This window comes from Sycon ciliatum, chromosome 5 (assembly GCF_964019385.1).
Source record: "Sycon ciliatum chromosome 5, ocSycCili1.1, whole genome shotgun sequence".
Lineage (NCBI taxonomy): Eukaryota > Metazoa > Porifera > Calcarea > Leucosolenida > Sycettidae > Sycon > Sycon ciliatum.
Window position 1 is genome coordinate 3,999,415 of NC_088647.1, and position 19,869 is coordinate 4,019,283.

Genomic DNA, 19,869 nt, shown 5'->3' on the forward strand with positions numbered 1-19,869 from the left:
TTCCAGTAAAGTAGTTTTGGTGAGTAAGCCAAAGGCAAAGGAAAGATTTCACCCACGTTGTTGCACTTGCAGCATCTATTACTAGTTGGTTGTGCTGTTGTTTACTAGTAGTAGTACGTCTCTCAGAGCGGCCTAGGTGGCACGAATTGACAGCTTCTCGTCTCCAGCGCGCTATTCGTCGCTGCTAGCTCGCACCAGGTTCTTGCTTTTGAGCCTGTTCCTTCTCATTGTTATAGTCGTTTAGTGGTACGTACGTGTATCCACAAACAAGGGAAAGATCCCCTTTCCTGAAGCCGTGAGGGTGCAGCGTGGGCTCGAGTTTGCGCAGGTTAGTTCTCGTATTCGCTGCTCTTTTTCCAATTGGTTCTTTGTCGTTCTTGGTCAGATGTTGCTGTAGTACGGCGCACTGGTAAACTATGCGAAGCGTGTCTGCTTTGGCCGTTGTAGTGTTTTCTACCTTGAGCATGTTGAAATTGTGTACTTTCAGCTCAATGTGCCAGCGTCTGAAAACTAACTTTCCATGTGCGTTCATTTCATAGATTTCCTGAGCTCGCAGACACCCGTGCCTTGCCCTTTCTCCTATTTCTAGCTTTGTTCTCTGCAGCAGCCTGAGCGGCTGGGTGCTCTATGTTAGCGCATCGAGAAATAGAAAACACGAATGAATGATGCTTATGCTCTCTTTTGCTCTCTATTTGCTATTGTTATTATCTGAACTGTGAACGGTTTGAACGGGTTTTGCTGTGCGTGCGTGCATTCTGTTTAGTACTGTATAAGTACAAAGTTTCGTTTGGAATTAACTATTCGTTAGGGGGCACGAAATAACTAAAGTTTGTATCAAACTAAAGACTGCAAAATCCCCACGACGCAGCTCACCAGATCAAGGTGTGGGTCCTCTGCACTCAGTAGAGTCAAGTCGAGCGAGCTGCAACTCCCGGTGCCGAAAGGCGAGCTAATGCCCCTACATGGCTACTTCCCCTTGTCTAATCCCAAAGACGAAATGATGTAGCCGACTGGCCGAAATTAAAAAAAAAAACTAAAGACAAGTGACCCCTTCTGAACGTTCGGGGTGACAGACCTCGACCAAAAACGAAATTTAGTGCGTATTATATAAACGAACCTGCTGGTGGAGTGATCTAACGAAAGATTTCGTGAACGAAAAAAATTGTAATTATACAGTAGTAAAATAATGCAGTAGACCGTAGCTAGCTATGCTGTCATAAAACAAAATGGCGTAACCATTCGTGGGCAATAGTAGTGTGGCGGGTATACTATAGGAATGAGGTCTTTGTTGTGTCGCGCTCGCTCGCTCACAACTTTCTACGGAACAACTCCAAGCTCAGTCCATTACTTTATTCCATTACATTAGTTATCCAAGGAAAGATCAGCAAACACTATCATCAAAACAGCGTGTCAAAAATCACGTCCGGACGGCACAACAACTCGTACAAGAAGAACCTCGATTCACTCACTTCACGCACTCAGTCTCTTGGCACATCCACATGATCCGGACATGCGCGCAGCTAAGCATGCAGAGCTGACACTAAACAATGAGACTAGCTGTGACGGCACACATACCAGACCTGGCTGCGTACTACACCATGCGGGATACGGAACTAAACATCATGATCAGCGTCATCATGGCAAAATAGCAAAGTACATAGGAACCAGGCGCATAGTAACGTAATACCCTCGTAGCTTTTACACAGATGCATGCACAAAACCATTCACATGTAAGTTCATTACTTCAGTTGAGGTCAAACCTCTTCAGTTGAGGTCAAGCCTCAACATTCCTCCCCTTCTTTAAAAACGAGGCGTGTCTCCAGTTCGCAAGTCCAGAATCTGACGAGCCTTGTGTGGCCGGTCAGAGCGTCGGACGCCAGCGCCAGCGTCAGGTGTGGGCGCGGTGGTCGCATCGCTGTCAGCAGGCTTGTCCGGCAGCTGCCGGGGTGCTCCAGGTCTCACACGATCCAGGTGGCGTCGCTGGATGCTGCCTTCCTCCGTCTCGACCGTCACATCATGCGGTGTGGCTGACACGACGGTGTCGCAAACGGTTGCTCCCGATGGTTGCTGTACGGACACGGTGTCTCCACCTTGCGCCAGACGTTCTGTGGCATGATGGCGTGCATCATAGGCTTCCTTCACTCCCGCCTCCACCACTGCCTCGCGGATGCGGACAGTCTCGTCCAACTCGTCATCCTCGTTGTCAAGGTCAGGGTCCTCGGTAGGAGCACGCAGTGCCCTCAGCGGTGTGTTAAAACCACCCCAGAGGAAGAGATCGCCGGGAGGGTGGCCGGTGGTCGCGTTGACAGTGGAGCGGAGGGTCGCCAGTGACTCATGCATGGCCTTCTTCACGGTCGGCTGTTTCGACTTTCGGAGGTTACGCTTCAAGGTCTGATGGAGCCGTTCGCCGTGCAGCTCCACAACCACTGGATACCACGAGTACAGGTCCATGACACTCAGGAATGCCTTGCCACTGTAGTAGAAGATGTCTACGGCGATTGAGTGCCAGGGTCAAGGAGGTAGCTCGCGTGGCTTCAGCGGTACCTTTGATGCCCTGGCCTCTCCTGGCTCACAGCGCTCGATGAAGCGCTTCGTTGCACGGCCCCAGCCTGGCCACCATACCGCCTCCTGCAAGCGGGCCTTCGTTCTGGCCAGTCCTGGATGCCCGACATGAGCTAGCTCAAGTACTTCCGGCATGCAGCACTCGGGGATCACAAGCCCCCCCCCCCCCCCCCGCAAGATGACGAGGTCGTTGGTCTTTGGATAAGGCCAAACACTCAACTCATGCCGGAGTCCACGGTATTGAGCCACGGTGGGGGTGGAGAGCCGGTTGTCTGACATGAGAGCTTGTCGTACGGCGCAGAGTGTCTCGTCCTGGGATGTCTTGGCTGCGATCTGGCGCCGTTGATCGGTGAGGAGGCTGTCGGGGCAGGAGATTGCCTGGACCACCTTAAAGCGGGACAATGCGTCGGCTAGCACGTTGAACTTGCCCGGGCGGAACTAGACCTGGTAGTCAAGATCTTGTAGGATGAGTCGCTGCACCCGAACGCTAGCTGCTGAAAGGTTGTACGTGCAGTCGAACACTTGTAGAAGCGGCTTGTGAGCGGACAGCACTGTCACCGGGAGGCCGGTGATGAAGTTGCGGAACCGCTGCAGGCCCCACACTATCGCCAACGCCTCTCGCTCGATGGTCGCGTACCGAGTTTCTGGGCTTGCGAGTTTCCGACTGGCATAGTACACGGGACGCCACTCGTCGCCTCCGTGCTTCTGCATCAGGACAGCCCCCAGACCCACCCCAGAGGCGTCGACCTGTACTCGAGTAGGTAGCTTCGGGTCGAAGAGTGCTAGCACGGGTGACGTTGAGAGGTGCTGTCGTACTGCCGCTGCTGCCTGCATGCATTCGGGAGTCCACGTTCACTCGCCGGGGAGGAGAGCAGTGAGAGAGGCCAGTACGTCAGCCTGGTTGGGCATGAACTTGGCAAGGTAGGTGGTGAGGCCAAGGTCAGAGCGCAGCTGGGAGATATTCCGCAGGCTCCGGATCAGCCATCTCGTGGAGTGCCCGGACCTTGTCATTGCCTGGCCGGACTCCCGCTGACGAGACAAAATGGCCCAGGAAGGTCAGCTCGGAAACGCTGAACTCACACTTTTTGTCGGTGAATGTGGCGTTGATCGCCTTCAGTGCCGCCTTCACTGCTGCCACCCGCCTGTCATGCACCGCTTGGGATGGGGCAAAGACCAGGATGTCATCCAGGTATATGAGCACGCCGTCGAGCCCAGGATCTGCTCCATCTTTGACTGGAATAGTTCCGGGCCGCTGGACACTCCAAACGGCAGTCGACAAAATCGGTGGTAGCCCAGCGGCGAGGCGATTACAAATGCATGGCGGAAGTCGGGCACCAGCTCCAGCTGGGAGTAACCCGACTTCAAGTCAAGCTTGGAGAATACCGTTGACACCTGCGCCAGTAAGTCGTCGGTAGTGGGCAGCTGTATGCCGGGCCGACGCACGGCTGAGTTGACTTGTCGCAAGTCGACGCACCACCGAACCGTCTTGTCTGGCTTCAGGACAGGGACGAGCGGAGAAGCAAAGTCAATCGCCTGGACCTCTCCAACGGGCTCGACCAGGCCCTGCTCTGTCCAAGCTTGGAGTTGCTCTCACAATGACGGCAGCAAAGCCGGAGCCCCACGCCGTGCTGATTGCTGGACCACGGGCTGGCTAGGGTCCAAATTGATGGTCACCGGGACACGCATCGCCGGCAGAGACGCTAACCCTTCGGCCTCGGGATGGATGCTGACGCTAGAGATGGGAGGTGCCAACAGGCCGAGCGCTATCTCTTAAACTGTCACCAGCAAATCCTATAATAGGATTTGCTTTCTGGCTAAAGGATTTTGATAAACAACCTATGAAAACCTATGAAAATTGATGAAATGGTTTCATGAGGTGTTTGGAACTGTTTTCCATATACGTCCGTAGGAATAATCCAACCTTCAAGCCGATCGGCCAATTTTCGGGGTGAAGCTTCCGCGGTAGTACGGTTAAAAGCACTAAATATGCCAACCTGTGGCAGTGCTCCCCAATCAATCGCAGACATATATTCATGGTATCTGTGTACTTATTCAGCATACTACTACTAGGCATTCTATATTACTCTCCCTGCCAGTTCTATCATCATCTGCATCCATTACAACACTCTGGATAATGCAGAATACTCAAATCCTATATATAGGATCCAAGAAAAAACTGACAGGTCCTCACTAAAACGGCCCTATAAGTCAAGTGATAATACTGGCACTCTTGAAAACTTCTGAACAGAACCTACTGATCCTGCCCTAACACCTTACAATACAATTTAGGCACACAACTTAAAACGTTGTTGTGCTTACGACACCGCCCATGTATACGTGTTTCTTGTTCTTGTTCTCCCGCCGCAGGCTTGTGTGGTACATCAATGACTATGGAGCCAAACGCCAAGAGACGGTTTCCTTCTCAGGGTAAGAGATTAACGTTACCGTAAGGTACTAGGCTCAGCCAAACTAATCATTGGGTATTGAAAACTAATAGTTTGCTGGCCGTCGTTAATTTTGACCAGTAGTGGCAGTACCGTGTTGCAGATGCGTGCACGACTCGGAGGGTCATCCTTGGCCATCTATATGGTCCTGCATGCGCCTAAAGCTGTGTTCCCAACTGGCGCGCGGACGCGGTACGCTTGCGGTTCATGCGTGCCCAAACGCGCGCTCAGGCTTTCACAAAAAACAGCAATCCGAGTCGTATTTAGCGCGTGCGACACCTTCGAGTACTAATTTTTTGACCCGCCAGTCAAAGTGACTGGCATGTACGCTGGTGCGCGCCTGATACGCTCTGAAAATTCCAACATGTTGGAATTTCCATTTCGCCGCGTTTCCGTACGCATGGCGCCCCAAAAAGCCAGGAAAAATACGCACAAACGCGTGGTTTCACGCGTACACACGCCAGTTGTGAATACAGCTTTAGGTTGAGACCGGCCTCGCACATGTCATTATTTACCTGTGTCCTCTAGTTCCAAGCAATTCTCTGAGTAGAGCGAGCAGGCAAATGCAGCGATCGGAACTGTCTCTTTGCCTTCGAGCTGATGTGCCTCCGTCAGCTAGATGACCTCTCCCAACCCCCAGCCACTCCGTTAGGCGGAGCTGTTGCATCTACAGCCCGTGTGCGATGGTGGCTGTTAGGCGCGTTTGCTGGTATTGCACCTCGTCTGGGCAATTGAGGCGATGCCTTTCTCATCCAGTGGATCACGGGTCTGTGCATAGCTCAGTCTACGTGAAACGGGACCGGCAGAAGGAGTTTTATTTTATTGGTCCGGTCATCCCCTTGCCTTTCACACTTTGTGTATGATATGGCGGGTACACACGACCTCAGCACTGTAAACACACGTTGGTGGCCGAAAGGTTGGTCCGGCTTTCGCCTGACGAGCCGCACCGGTTCCGCCGGGCCTCTGAAATGATGATCCGCGGCGACTGCATGACTACAGAACTAGAACAACGATGGGGTGAAGGGTGCGCCTTGATGAGTACTGTTGTACTGTGCAAAGAAACTGGGACTGGCGGATAGGCATAATGCCGCATTTACAGGGCTAGATAGAAGGATACAGTGAGACTGGTAGAGTTGTTGAAAGTAAATTGGAACATCGACAAGGACAAGGATCAAAACTGGAAGGTGGAGGGCAAGAGAGTAATATCCAGAAGTCGCTTGTAAAGAAACTTACTTCGAAGTAATACTGCCTGGTAGTTACGTGGCGCTGTTTCCTCGACTTGGTTATGCCATACAAAAAACCATCTGTATTAGTATTCGTAGTTGCCTCAACTTAAGGTTGTGTGGCACACTTATCACTCCTGACTAACACGTAGCTACACACACTGTAGCAGGTAACGGTAGTAGTGTTCACTGGGTTTGAGGGGAAGACGTTACTCACCGGCGTTGTTCACTGTCTGTTTATGTGTTGAACATTGCAGCTACCAATGGCCATGGAGCTGTTCCAACTGGGCAGGGAAGAGTTTCCGGCATGACAGCTGCTGCCACTAATGAACCAGCTCCTAGTACTAACGGACACGGAGATTTACCCGTACCCCGTGATCGCACTGATGAATGGCATGGATTAGTGTCGGTCAGTTTCTCTATTCTGTATTTTGTTAACACCTTTATAGGGACTAACGTGTCTTTGCCGCATCTAGATAGAATGGCTTGGGATGTGGACACTTTTGAAACCCTAGTTCTAGCTCTGCACATACATCTTCACAACACTCTCCAAACGATCTCTGGGCTACAGTAACAATCACTAAAAGAAAAAAAGAGATAATCCTTCGGATCTTCGCCCGTAAATTTAGGGTTCACGGCTTGCCGCTAAAAGCACCCGTCACGTGCGCCTTCATTTTGGATTATGGACGCGCGCTACAGGCCGCGACAGCGCCTATCGAAGTAAAAAAATATCGACTCGAAGTCTAGCCGGAGAGCGTACTTTTTGAATTTTTCCTTGGCTTCATAATTCAGTACAGTGGCTTCACTTCACTCGGGCTTTGCATTTTTGCTTCGGTTTTTCTGACTGACCTACACTTGATGATGGCGGCGGTGGCGGTCTTGGCAAAAGATCCAGTTCCATCTGAGACACTCTGTCGTCTTTTCTTATTTGTTGTGGTTCTGGCAAAGCGCAGCTGCATCGAACCTGACTAGATGTAGCTGCACGCATCCTTTGTTTGCCCTGCAAATCTCGATCTGTTGCTCTTCTTGCTGTTTGGCCGCTGATACCAAGGAAGAAAATATTCTTCCTGTAAAGAGGCCGAAACTGAGCAAGGGCACGTCAAGATATGTAGGGTATACAAAGCAAAAGAAATGTCAGGGTCGTTTCAGCAGCTCACGACAGCCAACACGCTCCATCATGTCAGGATTGGAAGTACATGTATCCAGCACGGCTGCTCCGAGCGCTGCTGCTCTTGTTATTCTTCTTCTTCAGAAATTCTGCACACCTTGTCGGCCAAAGTACGCGCGCGCGTGCACGGAAAATAGATGCACTGAGCCGTTTTTTGTTCGATTTTGACAAATAATGGCTTGTTGTTTTGCTCTCGACCTTGGCTATCCTTCCACCGTTCAATATTTTACGGAAACGCAACGGCTCCCCCTGTTTTTTTAGCCGAACTTTGGCCAAAGTTACTGAAAAACCCGGAACACGTTTGAAAAAATACGAACGGTGAAAGTCTTGGAACGTCTTTCGTGCGTGTGGATTCAAAAATTCAGGCAGTTTGAGCCAACCGTAATGAATCCCGTAGAGTTTAAAGTGAGTGATATTGATGGGAAAATGCGATTTGAGCACTGACCGATTGTGTGGGACAGTATATGCACACGCCTGTCACGTGCATGATGTAGCTGGCGACGCTAGCATGCCAATCCGTGAACCCTAAAATTCGAATTTTCGATTTTTCTTTTTTTCCTTTTACTGATTGGTGTAGCCCAGAGACCGTTAGGAGAGTGTTGTGAAGATGTATGGGTATAGTGGTTGGCTACAGTGGAATCTTCGCACTTTGAGAAATCTAGTCCTAGCTCTATTATGCTATGCACTTGAACAGTGGTTGTCCGAGCCATGCAAGGAAGTGCAGCTCCTCGGTGCCGAGCTGGACCTGCTTCCGACACTGAGGCACGGTGGTCATATGATGTGTATGCTGGCGTCGTTCAGCGGAAGATGAATGCGTTGATGATATCAAAACCCTAGCCGTCGACATGACTCGAAGTGCGGTTCAACAATCGTGCCCCGTTGCATGCCTTCGCTCACCAACGTTGAATGAAGCCGGATCGCGTGTTGTAGGGTCACCTTACTTCAGTGTCGAAGCAAGTCGAGCTCTGCATCAAAGAAGGCAAGTACATGTATGGGTGAGTATCTAGGCACAAGGTGACAGTGGTGGTGGAAACCAGGGTTCAGAAATCTATCTCAGCGAGTCTGGCTAAATTTGGCTCGAGTTGCCACCAGACTGGCATTTCTATTGGATTCAGGTCGGGTGAACAAGATGGCTAAAATGCACCTGCAGCATGCAATTGACGACGAGATACTTGTAGCTCTGGAGGGCCATGTGTGAAGTGGCATTGTCCATTTGGACGCGGAAATCGTTGCCGAAAAGAGTAAATGCTGCTGGCACAACCTCCTTGGCCATAGCGTTCCACCCAGTGTCAGCGTTCCACCGGTTGGCGAAAACCCGGATAAGCCTCCGAGGCTGTGATAATCTCTGGGGCGTCCGCATTCCGGGGTACCTCAATCACGCCTTCGCGCATGAAGCGCCGGATGTCAGCATCGAAATCCTGGCGCGGTGCTGACACATGAGCCTCTTGACATTGGCTAGCGAGGTGGTGGCACACTGCAAAGTCAGGCCAAGCTTCCTCCCATGCCGTAAGGTCGACCATAGTCGCGGTGCTGAGCAAGACAGGTTACTAGACAGAACATTGCTTCTGTGACTTGTTCGAGGAGCTTCACCGATCCTGGTTGGCTCGCGTTGCATTCTCAACAAGTGAGATGAGGGGACAATCGCGTGCCTCGGCTGATTGTATTGGCCGCTGCATCAACGCCAGTAGTAGGGACTTCAGACCTTTTTTTTTCAAATCAGTTTTCTGTGGCTTATGTTTTGCTTTTTGGATAGGTTAGAGCTTCCTGAGGAGTTTGGTGGTCTTTTTTTCTTCTAAATCGGACAAAGGAAACCAAAGTTACAAACGAAATAGTCATCGCATGTCACCGGATTTTTCCGACAAACACCCCACACATTTGAGATCAGAAAGGAATGTCAAACTGAGAGAACCCACTTTCCTTAGCAACGCATAGCAACCACACACCAGATCCAAAAACAATCTTGATTCTCCGCATGAAACAGCTGAGTAGCATGGTTTACAATGTAGTTAGTAACAGGAGACATTGATAATACAGTCCTGAGATAGCTTTGAACTGTTGGTGTCAAGAAATAGAATGACCAGGGAAGAGGCACTGACTAAGCTCAACATATACATGTACATGCCATTGTATTGGCCGGGGTAATTGTAGCACGCACTTCAGCAGAGATACAGCAAAATGCAACAAGAATATACAGCAAATCTCCCAGTTCGGTACTCTTTCAGCTATTCTTGCGGAGGTCAACCAGATCGAGCATAACAGCATTGGAGACAAGAATCGGGGCATGGACCGAAACAGCCAAGAGCAATTCAATTTGTACATCAGTATCGTTTAGCGCAGGATACTTCTTGCTGCTTTCCATACTGTGACTATGGCGGCGCTGCACGCCAAAGTACAAAGAGGAATGCAAGAAATAGGTCTTCTGGAAGGTGAAAACAATAAAGATTACCTTCTATCTAGACTAATTCGAGGTCGTAGAATACGAATATCACATTTTCAAGAAGGGGACCCGGACAGATCATATAGTTTCTCACCTTTCCCTTCCATCCGCATACGTATCTCCATCAAAAATGAACGTAACAGCTCCATTCTTGCTGGTCCCAAACAAAGGCAAGCTCCAACAAGACGAACCGAAACTTTCTCCAACTGTGCAAGACTTCCTTCATTTCGAAAAACAGTTCCACACCTCTTTACTCGACTTGACATTATGACCTGTGATATCTGAGCAAGCGTTGTACAAACGCGTCATAAGTTGTTATCTTATTACTTACGTTTCCTGCATGCATATGCGCATGCCTGTTGTTTTGTTGTCTTGTCTTGCTCTGAACGAGTGATATACAAGTCTTGAGTTTTTCCCTATCTGACAAGTTTGTCTTGGTCTTGTGTAGTGCCTGGGTTGCATGTAACAATTTGGCGACGAAGACAACGTCCTGCGCGATGGAGGGAGATCGTGACCGTCTTCCACCATTCGACACGTCCGGACCCCCATCTCAAGTGGCTCTGAGGTGGACAAAATGGGTTCGAGCCTTTGACTATTATTTGACGGGAAAGGACATTACGAACAAGAAGCGTTCAAAAGCACTGCTCTTGCACTTCGCGGGTCTAGAAGTTCAGGATTTATTCGAGGACCTATCCGACCCAGATGACAGCCTTCCACCAGATCAGAGAACACAGAATGACAATGAGTTCCTCAAGTGCAAGCGTACCTTGCAAGCTCATTTCGGTGCTCCTGCAAACCCTACGTATGAGAGGCACGTCTTCCGTCAACTCACTCGCCGGCAGGGAGAGTCCACAGTGCAGTACTGCACCAAGCTTCGGCAGCAAGCTCGGCTTTGTTCTTTCGAGAATGAAGGACAAACTGCGGAAGCTATACGTGACCAGATCGTAGCCACAGTCGACAGCAGTGAGCTGAAGAAGAAGCTCCTGTCAGAACCAGCCCTGACTCTGCCACGAGCGTTGGAAATGTGCAGAATTTGGGAGGACGCCCAGTCCCAGTCGGAAGGAATGTCCTCAACCACTTCTACTTCGTCTGGTACCGGTTATACCGGGAGTAGTAGTATGCTTGTCAATGCCGTGCACCACCGAGACCAGAGTCACAGGCAAGCTGGACGGGGTGGATTTGTGGAGCCATCGCGTGGCCAGTCACGTAAATGCGGTGGATGTGGAGACCAGTGGCACGAGAAGCGCGAGTCATGCCCAGCTTTGGGCAAGTCGTGCCGGAAGTGTAGGAAGCCAAACCACTTCGCCAAAGTTTGCCGTTCACAGCAGTCCAGCACTGGTGGCAGTGTACACATGGTTGGCCAGTCTCAAGAAGTACATGGAACGTCGCCAGTCAACCCTGCTCCTGCTCCAAGTCATCGTGCAAGTGCTGGTACTGGTGCGAGTGTTGCATCCGGTCCTACAACTGCAAGTCCGTACAGCAGCGGCCTGGACGAGTACTATTCGTTGTACCGCACGCAGAGTGACAAGGACCGCGTGGACCCGTACTGTTGTACCCTCCAGTTATGTAAACAGCCAGTCGTGTTTGAAATCGACACGGGTGCAGCCGTGACGGTGATGTCTGAAAACGAATTTCATCGGCTGGCATCCAAGGTCAATTTGTCGCTCGACACAAGTGATCTGCCGAAGCTGCGTACTTACTCCGGCGGAATTCTGAATGTCGTCGGTCGCTTTAGTGCTTCTGCGACCCATGCTTCTCGTAAATCAGCAGAATTGTCGATCGTCGTTGTCCAAGGAAACGGACCAAATCTCCTGGGTCGAGACGCGTTGCAACTGCTGAGGTTGAATTGGAACTTCGTGTTCAACGTGTCACGCGAGCACTCGATATTGTCAGAGTTCCCGCAGCTCTTCCAACGTAGCATGGGCACCTGGAAACATGGAAAAGTCAAATTGTCCGTGGCAGACAGCGCCAGACCCCGGTTCCTGAAGGCACGCTCTGTTCCTTATGCGTTACAAGCAGCAGTGGAAAAAGAGCTGAGTCGACTGGAGGAAGCTGGCATCATTAGTCCTGTCCAGTATTCGGAGTGGGCAGCTCCAATCGTACCCGTTCTCAAGCGGAACGGTAGCATACGAATTTGTGGCGATTATAAATGTACTATCAACCAGTCGGCAAGAGTAGACAAGTACCCCTTGCCCAACATCGACGACTTGTATCAGAAGTTATCGCAAGGCGCATTCTTCTCCAAGCTTGACCTGAAACATGCTTATCAACAACTGTTGCTCGACGACGAGTCTAAGCTGCTGACGACAATCAACACCTCCAAAGGATTGTTCGTCTACAACCGCCTACCCTTTGGCGTGTCGGCGGCCCCGGCAATATTTCAGCGCACGATGGAACAATTGTTAGCAGGTCTGTCCTTTGTCGTAGTGTATCTCGACGACATTGTTGTTTCTGGAAAGACTCGTGCGGAGCATGATGAGAATCTGAGGCTGGTCCTGGATCGTCTAGCGTCCGCGGGTCTCAGGTTGAATCGTGAGAAGTGTCTCGTGGCTCAGCAGTCTATTGAGTTCCTGGGCCATGTTATTGATTCAGTCGGCATTAGGCCGTCGGCTGAGAAAGTGGATGACCTTGTGAAGGCCCCACAGCCCAAGAATGTCCCTGAACTGAGAAGCTTTCTGGGACTCATAAACTATTACCACAAGTTCATCGAGAATCTAAGCTCAGTGTTAGTTCCATTGTATGAATTGTTATCATCAAAGTCGTGGTGTTGGTCTGATAGTCACCAGAAAGCGTTTGATACAGGCAAGTCTCTGCTGCTTTCTGAGCCGATACGTATTCATTATGATCCTAGTTTACCTATTGTCGTGTCCTGTGACGCTTCCCCGTATGGTGTTGGCGCAGTTCTGTCGCATGTTCTGCCAGATGGGTCTGATCGGCCAGTAGCCTTTGCATCTAGAACGCTGTCGTCTTGTGAGAAGAATTACTCGCAGCTTGACCGTGAGGCCTTGGCAATGGTATTTGGCGTCTCCAAGTTCCACAAGTACATCTTCGGTCGCAACTTTACACTACAAACAGATCATAAGCCACTGCTGGGATTGTTTGATCCTGCTAGACCCATTCCTGTTCAGTCTAGTGGTCGTATTCAGCGATGGGCACTCAAACTAGCCAATTATGAATTTGTTCTGGAGTACAAGCCTGGGAAACAGAACGGTTGCGCTGATGGGTTGAGTCGCCTCCCCAATCCGGCGCTGGTACCGGAACCGCCGCAGCCAGCCGAGGCTGTACTATCGCTATCCGTCTTGAACACTACACCGGTTACGTCTGCATCGGTTGCTCGCTGGACGAGCAAAGATCCGTCCCTGGCATTAGTATACAAGTTCGTGTCTGAGGGCTGGCCCCAAGACATTCCAGAGGGATTAGAGCCATATTCCCGTCGTCGTAGTGAGCTGTCTGTCTTGAATAACTGTATCCTATTTGGTTCCAGGGTAGTTATTCCTTCACCGGGTCGTGCACCATTGCTGGACGAGTTGCACGCCGGTCATCCCGGTATCGCTAGAATGAAAGCCCTGGCACGCAGCTATGTCTGGTGGCCGTCTCTCGATGCAGAAATCGAACAGACCGTCACCAAGTCGCCGCATCGCCAGCAAGTCCACCCATGGGAATGGCCTGGTAAGCCTTGGTTACGTGTCCATGTCGACTTTGCTGGACCCATCGCTGGTAAGATGCTCTTCATTATTGTCGATAGTCATAGTAAATTTATTGAAGCACATGTTTGCTCTGGCTCATCTGCTGCTGTCGCAATTCGCAAGCTGGAGCAGACCTTTGCTCTGCTTGGCTTACCTTATAATATTGTTTCTGACAATGGCCCTGCTTTTGCAAGTAGTGAATTTCGTGAGTTTTGCTCATCTAATGGCATACGTCACACTCTCGTTTCACCATATCATCCGTCTAGTAATGGCTTAGCCGAGCGCGCAGTACAGACGGTGAAGTCTGGCTTGGCCAAGATGTCTGGCCCTGATTTGGAAACCCGCCTTGCCAGGTTCCTGTTCCAATACAGAATGACGCCGCAGTCAACAACAGGTCGTTCTCCGTTTGAGCTACTTTGGAAGGAACATCGTCCCCGCTCACGTCTGGATCTCGTGTTCCCGGACAGCGGCAAGAAAGTCTTGGACAAACAGTGCACTGCCCATGATCGTGGTGGTGCAAATGCATACCAGTTCTATTGTGGTGATGCCGTCTGGGCAATGAATTTCAACTCCTCACCGAAGTGGATAGCTGGCACCGTGGAAGAACAGCTTGGTCCTCTAACATTCACGGTTCGTCTTGTTGATAACAGAGTCTGGAAGCGTCACTCTGACCACCTGAAGAAACGCCTTCCTGCTGAGTCGGTGCAAGATGCTTCAACTGCTACGTCAGCACCACAGCTTCCATATTCCAGAGCTTTACCTTCTACCACAGCTCTACCGTCTTCAACTGCTCTACCTAGTGTTCCGCCGAATGAGTCTATGTCACTGCCTGGCTCAATTGTACATGATGAGATCCGTGAGAATGCTGATTTATCTGTTCCTGAATCTACTCCTAACCAGTCTAGTGGTTCTAGTCCTGTTGTGTCTATGCGCAGTTCTTCTCGTTCTGTAAAGGCTCCTGTCCGCCTTGATCTGTAGTTCGTCTTATCAGATTATTTGCTGCCACGACACAGTCTATGTATTTCTGTTATTCTGGTCGTTTCCATCTGATGGTGGAGGGATGTGATATCTGAGCAAGCGTTGTACAAACGCGTCATAAGTTGTTATCTTATTACTTACGTTTCCTGCATGCATATGCGCATGCCTGTTGTTTTGTTGTCTTGTCTTGCTCTGAACGAGTGATATACAAGTCTTGAGTTTTTCCCTATCTGACAAGTTTGTCTTGGTCTTGTGTAGTGCCTGGGTTGCATGTAACATGACCATCACACGATTTGTGCGGGCGTCCATTTGCACGCTTTTGGGCCATGAGGTGATGTGGTCTGAAATCCCTACCAGTAGTGGTGTTATCTCTGCATCACACTTTAGGAGGAAACCGGCGATTCTCGAACACTGGTACATCATCCCTCGCGTGCCAGAATTCAAGCCAGCCATCGGGGCCCCAACACAACACATACCTTGGTGACGAATACGATGTGAGTGAAATCGTCGTCCCGGTGGAGAAGAGACCGCACCACATGCCTATGATTTTTCATTCAAGAGGAACTTTCTCTGTGGGGCAGCCAAATCGATGCTGAAGATCCTTGATCAATGCTCCCGGTCCGAGGCCTTGTGTGCTCATGGTTGCCTCCCATGACAGCAGCTGACACTACGGCACTGAGCTTCTCGCAAGAAGCGTAAGTAACGCCCTGCACCTACTCTGCAATGCAATAAACTCAGGCTTGGCCAAATATGTTGAGTCACCTCCACCATTACACTGCGCTCTTTAGTCGCACCCTGTAATAATATGATACGTTTGCCAAATATGGCCGAATAATCGGTCACCCACTGCCAGGTCACGATGCCACTGTCGTGTGGCGCCGCGTACCGTACCACCTCCACTTTCTTCATGGCAACTGTGTGCGAGCGTACCGGCTCGATCACGTAGCACTCACGTCCATGCATGTCCCGGCGAAAGCGTCAACCAGATTATGTGGGCAACGGCTGTAGAATACTCGACTTGGTGATGCCACTGGCGCCTTCCATCTCAGCCACTCACAACGCTTCTTCAAGGAGTGGATAGTTCGCAACATCTCATTGATGATGCGACTTCCTCTGAAATCGTTCCGCCTCCCGTACGGTAGTTCGTTCACCATGAGAGCTTTGAAGTCTTGCAACATCCTCGCGGAAACTTGGCAAATAAGAAAACATGCTATGATCATTGCTGGAGGTGCAACGATTTCATGTTGACGCATGCTTCGTACACACGACAGGCGTGCACAACCTACAGAGAATGTACTTCAAAGTATGTGTGCGTGTGTGTACCTGGAGACCTGCCTCAGACAGTCACCAATTAGTTAAAACCGTATTTCCCCAATTACATTCATTCCAGCACCAATTAGTTAAAACCGTATTTCCCCAATTACATTCATTCCAGCTCAAATCCTTTGAAGTTTCATGGCATTCTGGTATAATATATGGGTTGGTAAAGTACTGTGTGTCCACTTTGTCTCTTAGTTGCATTGTCTGTCATGTGTGATGCTACAGATGGTGACTGTCATACATTCGATGGTAGAGAAGATCTACCAGGCTGCCTGCATGCTGCGCGAGACTGAACAGCAGGATCGAAACCAGTGGCTAGCGATAGTGCAGAGGCTACGCGAGGAGGCCGAACATGCGAACGGACGCGGTGTTCATCGCAGCACCGTCGCACTGAGTACTCAGGATGAGGTATGCCAGCAAATATTGCTTGCTTGAGTCCCCTCGTACTTCTTGGCACCTTCATTTGCTTCCTTAAGGAGTCGTCGCAAAAGTTTTTGTCGTCCCTGAAACGAACATGATTCGTATGGGGAGGGGGGGGGGGGTGCGAGCCAAAATCGCGAGTCGACCAACACTGTCAGGGCTCACCACGCCCGTATAAAGCGTCAATCGGTCATTTGGATTTGACCAATCAGCGCACGGCAAAACGGATTGTTTCTTGCAATTGTCGGGTGTTTTCTGAGCCTAACTGTATTCGTTGGTTTTAGACATAAGGCCATTGTGGATTCGTGTTCAGAAGGTGTCTTTGGAGGGGTACCGTCTCGAATTTTTCGATTTGGCCTTCGTTTGCCTGAGATCGGATGGTGAAATCACTCAACTCGAAGACGTGCGAACAAGTGAATGAAGACAAAATATAGGAATCGGGGACGGTGAACCGATAGAGAATTCCAAGACCTTGAAAATGAGCTATTGACTGTGAGAATCGGCCAAGTAGAACCGCTGAAGTACTTTTTTGAAGACATCATGGTCGGCCGCGCGCACCAACAAAACGGGCAGCCGTTCGCATATCTGCAAGTGTAACAAGAAAGGACCCGGCGAGGAGACAGCAAGCGTTCCAAGTGAAGAGTTTACCTTCGTCTTGACTCAAGCTAAGGACTCGGGCCTGTCAAGGATCATACCAGTCACTTGTCATCATGGTCATGACTAAGATATTCATTTGAGGCCAGGAAACTCCACACTCGCAGGGTGAAAGCTGCGAGGTCCAACAGAAAAGAGTGTGCCGAGTCGCGATCAGGAAACGCTGAGTTCTACTGACAACATTGGTTAGCTAGGCGCGACAATTTCTTGTAGATGCCAGGACTCCAGTTCACCAGTACCTCACGGACATATCTTGGTCGACACGCACCAGCGGATTGAGAAAAATGACCAAGATGGCTTGGAGAAAGGACGCCTTCTCCGCGTGTCTTTCCCGGCATCAAACAACAAGATTTGCTTCGGCAGTGGCCCTTTGCTGCACATCCTAGACCAGCGAGTCGTAAAATACCGGGCGTGGTGTGTGTGTGTGTGTGTATGTGTGTGTGCGCGCGCGTGTTTGTATGTATTATCTGGCGCTAGCCTTGATCTATTCCATTCAGATCATTTCCGCTACCATTGCTATATACCATTGCTATATACCATTGCTATAAGAAACCTGTGCCGGTTGTGCATCTAGTACATCTGTAGATTTGCGTGCTTCTCTTGTTCTTGCGAAGGTTGCACATGGTACTTGGTACATGATGTCACTGTGTAACATGGTACTTGGTACATGATGTCACTGTGTAACATGGTACTTGGTACATGATGTCACTGTGTTTGCATGTGCATGTATACTTGCACTCGTGTTTACGTTACAGACCGGTGACCTTGCTCATCAGCGTCGTCTGTACCAGCAGAGTCTTGAGATGCAGCAGGGTGGCGCTGGCAATGGTAACGGCAATGGTAACGGCAATGGTCACCATGTACAGCCCCAGCAGGCGCCCGCACAGCAGCCACCGGTTGCCGTCATCGCGGCCCCGCCGCAGAGCGCAGCGGCCGCGGCACCAGCCGAGCCGCAGGGCACAGCGCGCAACGGCGGTCCCAGCGCGGCCCATCCTCCGGCAGTGCAAGGCGCGCCGCAACAGCCTCAGTCACAGCAGACTGGCGGAGGTGGCAGTAGTGGTGAAACAGTGCCCTCTGCTACACAGGAGGAAGAGGAGGTAGGAGCTGTATCCTTTTGCTTCTACAGTTTTAAAGAGCATACAGTGGAAATTAGCCAGGATCGCCACAAAATATAAGCTGCCAGTTAGTTTGGAGAGGCATCAGTTGGTTTGAAGCCAGGCATAAGTCCTAGAACTTGTGCCTGGTCAGCAGTTGGCCAGGCACCGTGCAAACCCCGGCTGCTGCTTTCCTAAATACCTGCAGTACTGCCGCAGTCAGGAATTTTTCGGTGATCTTGTTCAGCATCCTGGTTACTGTAGTATCTTCAAGATGTCAACAGATCAACAGATTCAGCATGTGCATGAGTTCGGTGCTGAAGCCTTTCTGTAAGACTAGGCCATGCGATCCTCTCTCTCTCTCTCTCTCTCTCTCTCTCTCTCTCTCTCTCTCTCTCTTCTCTCTCTCTCTCTCTCTCTCTCTCTCTCTCTCTCTCTCTCTCTCTCTCTGTAGCTGTTTCTAATTTGTTGGTGTCATGAACAGAACCCGTTTTATATTATATTAATCTTGGAAATAAAGTGACTCGTTGGGAAACTGAGTTTCACGCTGACTAAAAGTGTGATGATCACATTAGCGTGAAACTTGGAGTGCTAACAGGAAATTTGGTTTGTAACTTGGTTCTTTTTGCTCCAAGTGCATGTGTGAAATGATTCTGCACTTCGTATGCATCAAGCCCTTTTGCAGTGACACCACCTTACCTTGTGTGTGTGTGTGTGTGTGTGTGTGTGTGTGTGTGTCTGTCTCTCTGTCTGTGTGTGCCTGGTAGCAATGCTGGAACTGTGGTCGCGAGGCAACAGAGACGTGTAGCCGATGCAAGAAGGCGCGCTACTGCGGTGTCTGGTGCCAGCGCCGCGACTGGAAGGTCAAGCACCACCGCGTGTGTTGCGAACCGGGGGCAGAGGACTCCGGCGACGCTTCCGCCGCCAAAGACCAACCACAGCAGCTACAGCAGGGCCAGCAGCAGCAGCAGGCTCAACAGCAGCAGCCTGGTCATATGGAAGAGCGAGCACGCGGTGATGATCACGCTTCAGACGCTCACCAAGGTGACGCAAGCCGACCAAACATCAACCAGGTACCCTCGACTGATCCTGTGGTGTATGTTGAAGATGCATCTGCTAACTAAATACTGAAAACTAGTGGTGCTAATCGTTGAGAGCAGCTGGTTACAGTATGCACAACATTGCTAGTGTTATCCTACACACCGTGGCCAAGGCCAGCACGACTTGTCGGCATTGTCGATCGTAGGCATGCACCGTGACACGGCCTCTTTCAATGGATCTGTCTATACATGCATGCTCCACTGTTGCATTGTCCTGAAATGTAAATGCGTTCACCTCACAGATTTCTAGATGTGCTAGTTGTCGTCATGGAGAATTTGCTTTGAACTCACCGGCCCTATCCACTTCATATCGGGGAATGGTTCCTGTAGCTGCTCTAGGGTCCTTGGTTATACACCATGAATGCTATGCTTGGCCTGGCTGGAGTCCTTGGTTACTCATCATGAGTGCTATGCTTGGCCTGGCTGGAGTCCTTGGTTACTCATCATGAATACTGTGGTTGGCCTGGCTGGAGTCCTTGGTTACTCATCATGAGTGCTATGCTTGGCCTGGCTGGAGTCCTTGGTTACTCATCATGAGTGCTATGCTTAGCCTGGTCTGCGTCTGCTTGCCTCGCCATTCCGAAATGATCTCAGTGCTTTTAGCAGGTGCTTAGTGACACTCGGTGTGCTTGCGTGACGTTACACCCAAGGCCATTGTCTCGTCTTGTTCTCTTCTATATCAAGCCCAGTATGCCGCTAGAAGTGTTTCGTTGGCAGGCTTTTTTTTGCTTTTTGTTTGATTTTCCATGCATCCACCCTCCCCGACACCCAGATATGTACATA

General features: G+C 50.3%; 1 protein-coding gene across 1 annotated transcript in view; it reads left to right on the forward strand.

Moving 5' to 3' along the window:
- Positions 1-19,869, forward strand: part of LOC135817226 (protein CBFA2T1-like) — a 23,995-nt gene continuing 4,126 nt past the window's right edge. The window contains exons 1-6 of the mRNA XM_065330354.1: positions 1-328; positions 4,930-4,989; positions 6,487-6,638; positions 16,044-16,226; positions 17,648-17,989; positions 18,754-19,059. Of these exons, the coding sequence (XP_065186426.1) occupies positions 4,947-4,989; positions 6,487-6,638; positions 16,044-16,226; positions 17,648-17,989; positions 18,754-19,059 (1,026 nt within the window). The 5' untranslated portion in view covers positions 1-328; positions 4,930-4,946. The remainder of the gene's footprint in view (positions 329-4,929; positions 4,990-6,486; positions 6,639-16,043; positions 16,227-17,647; positions 17,990-18,753; positions 19,060-19,869) is intronic.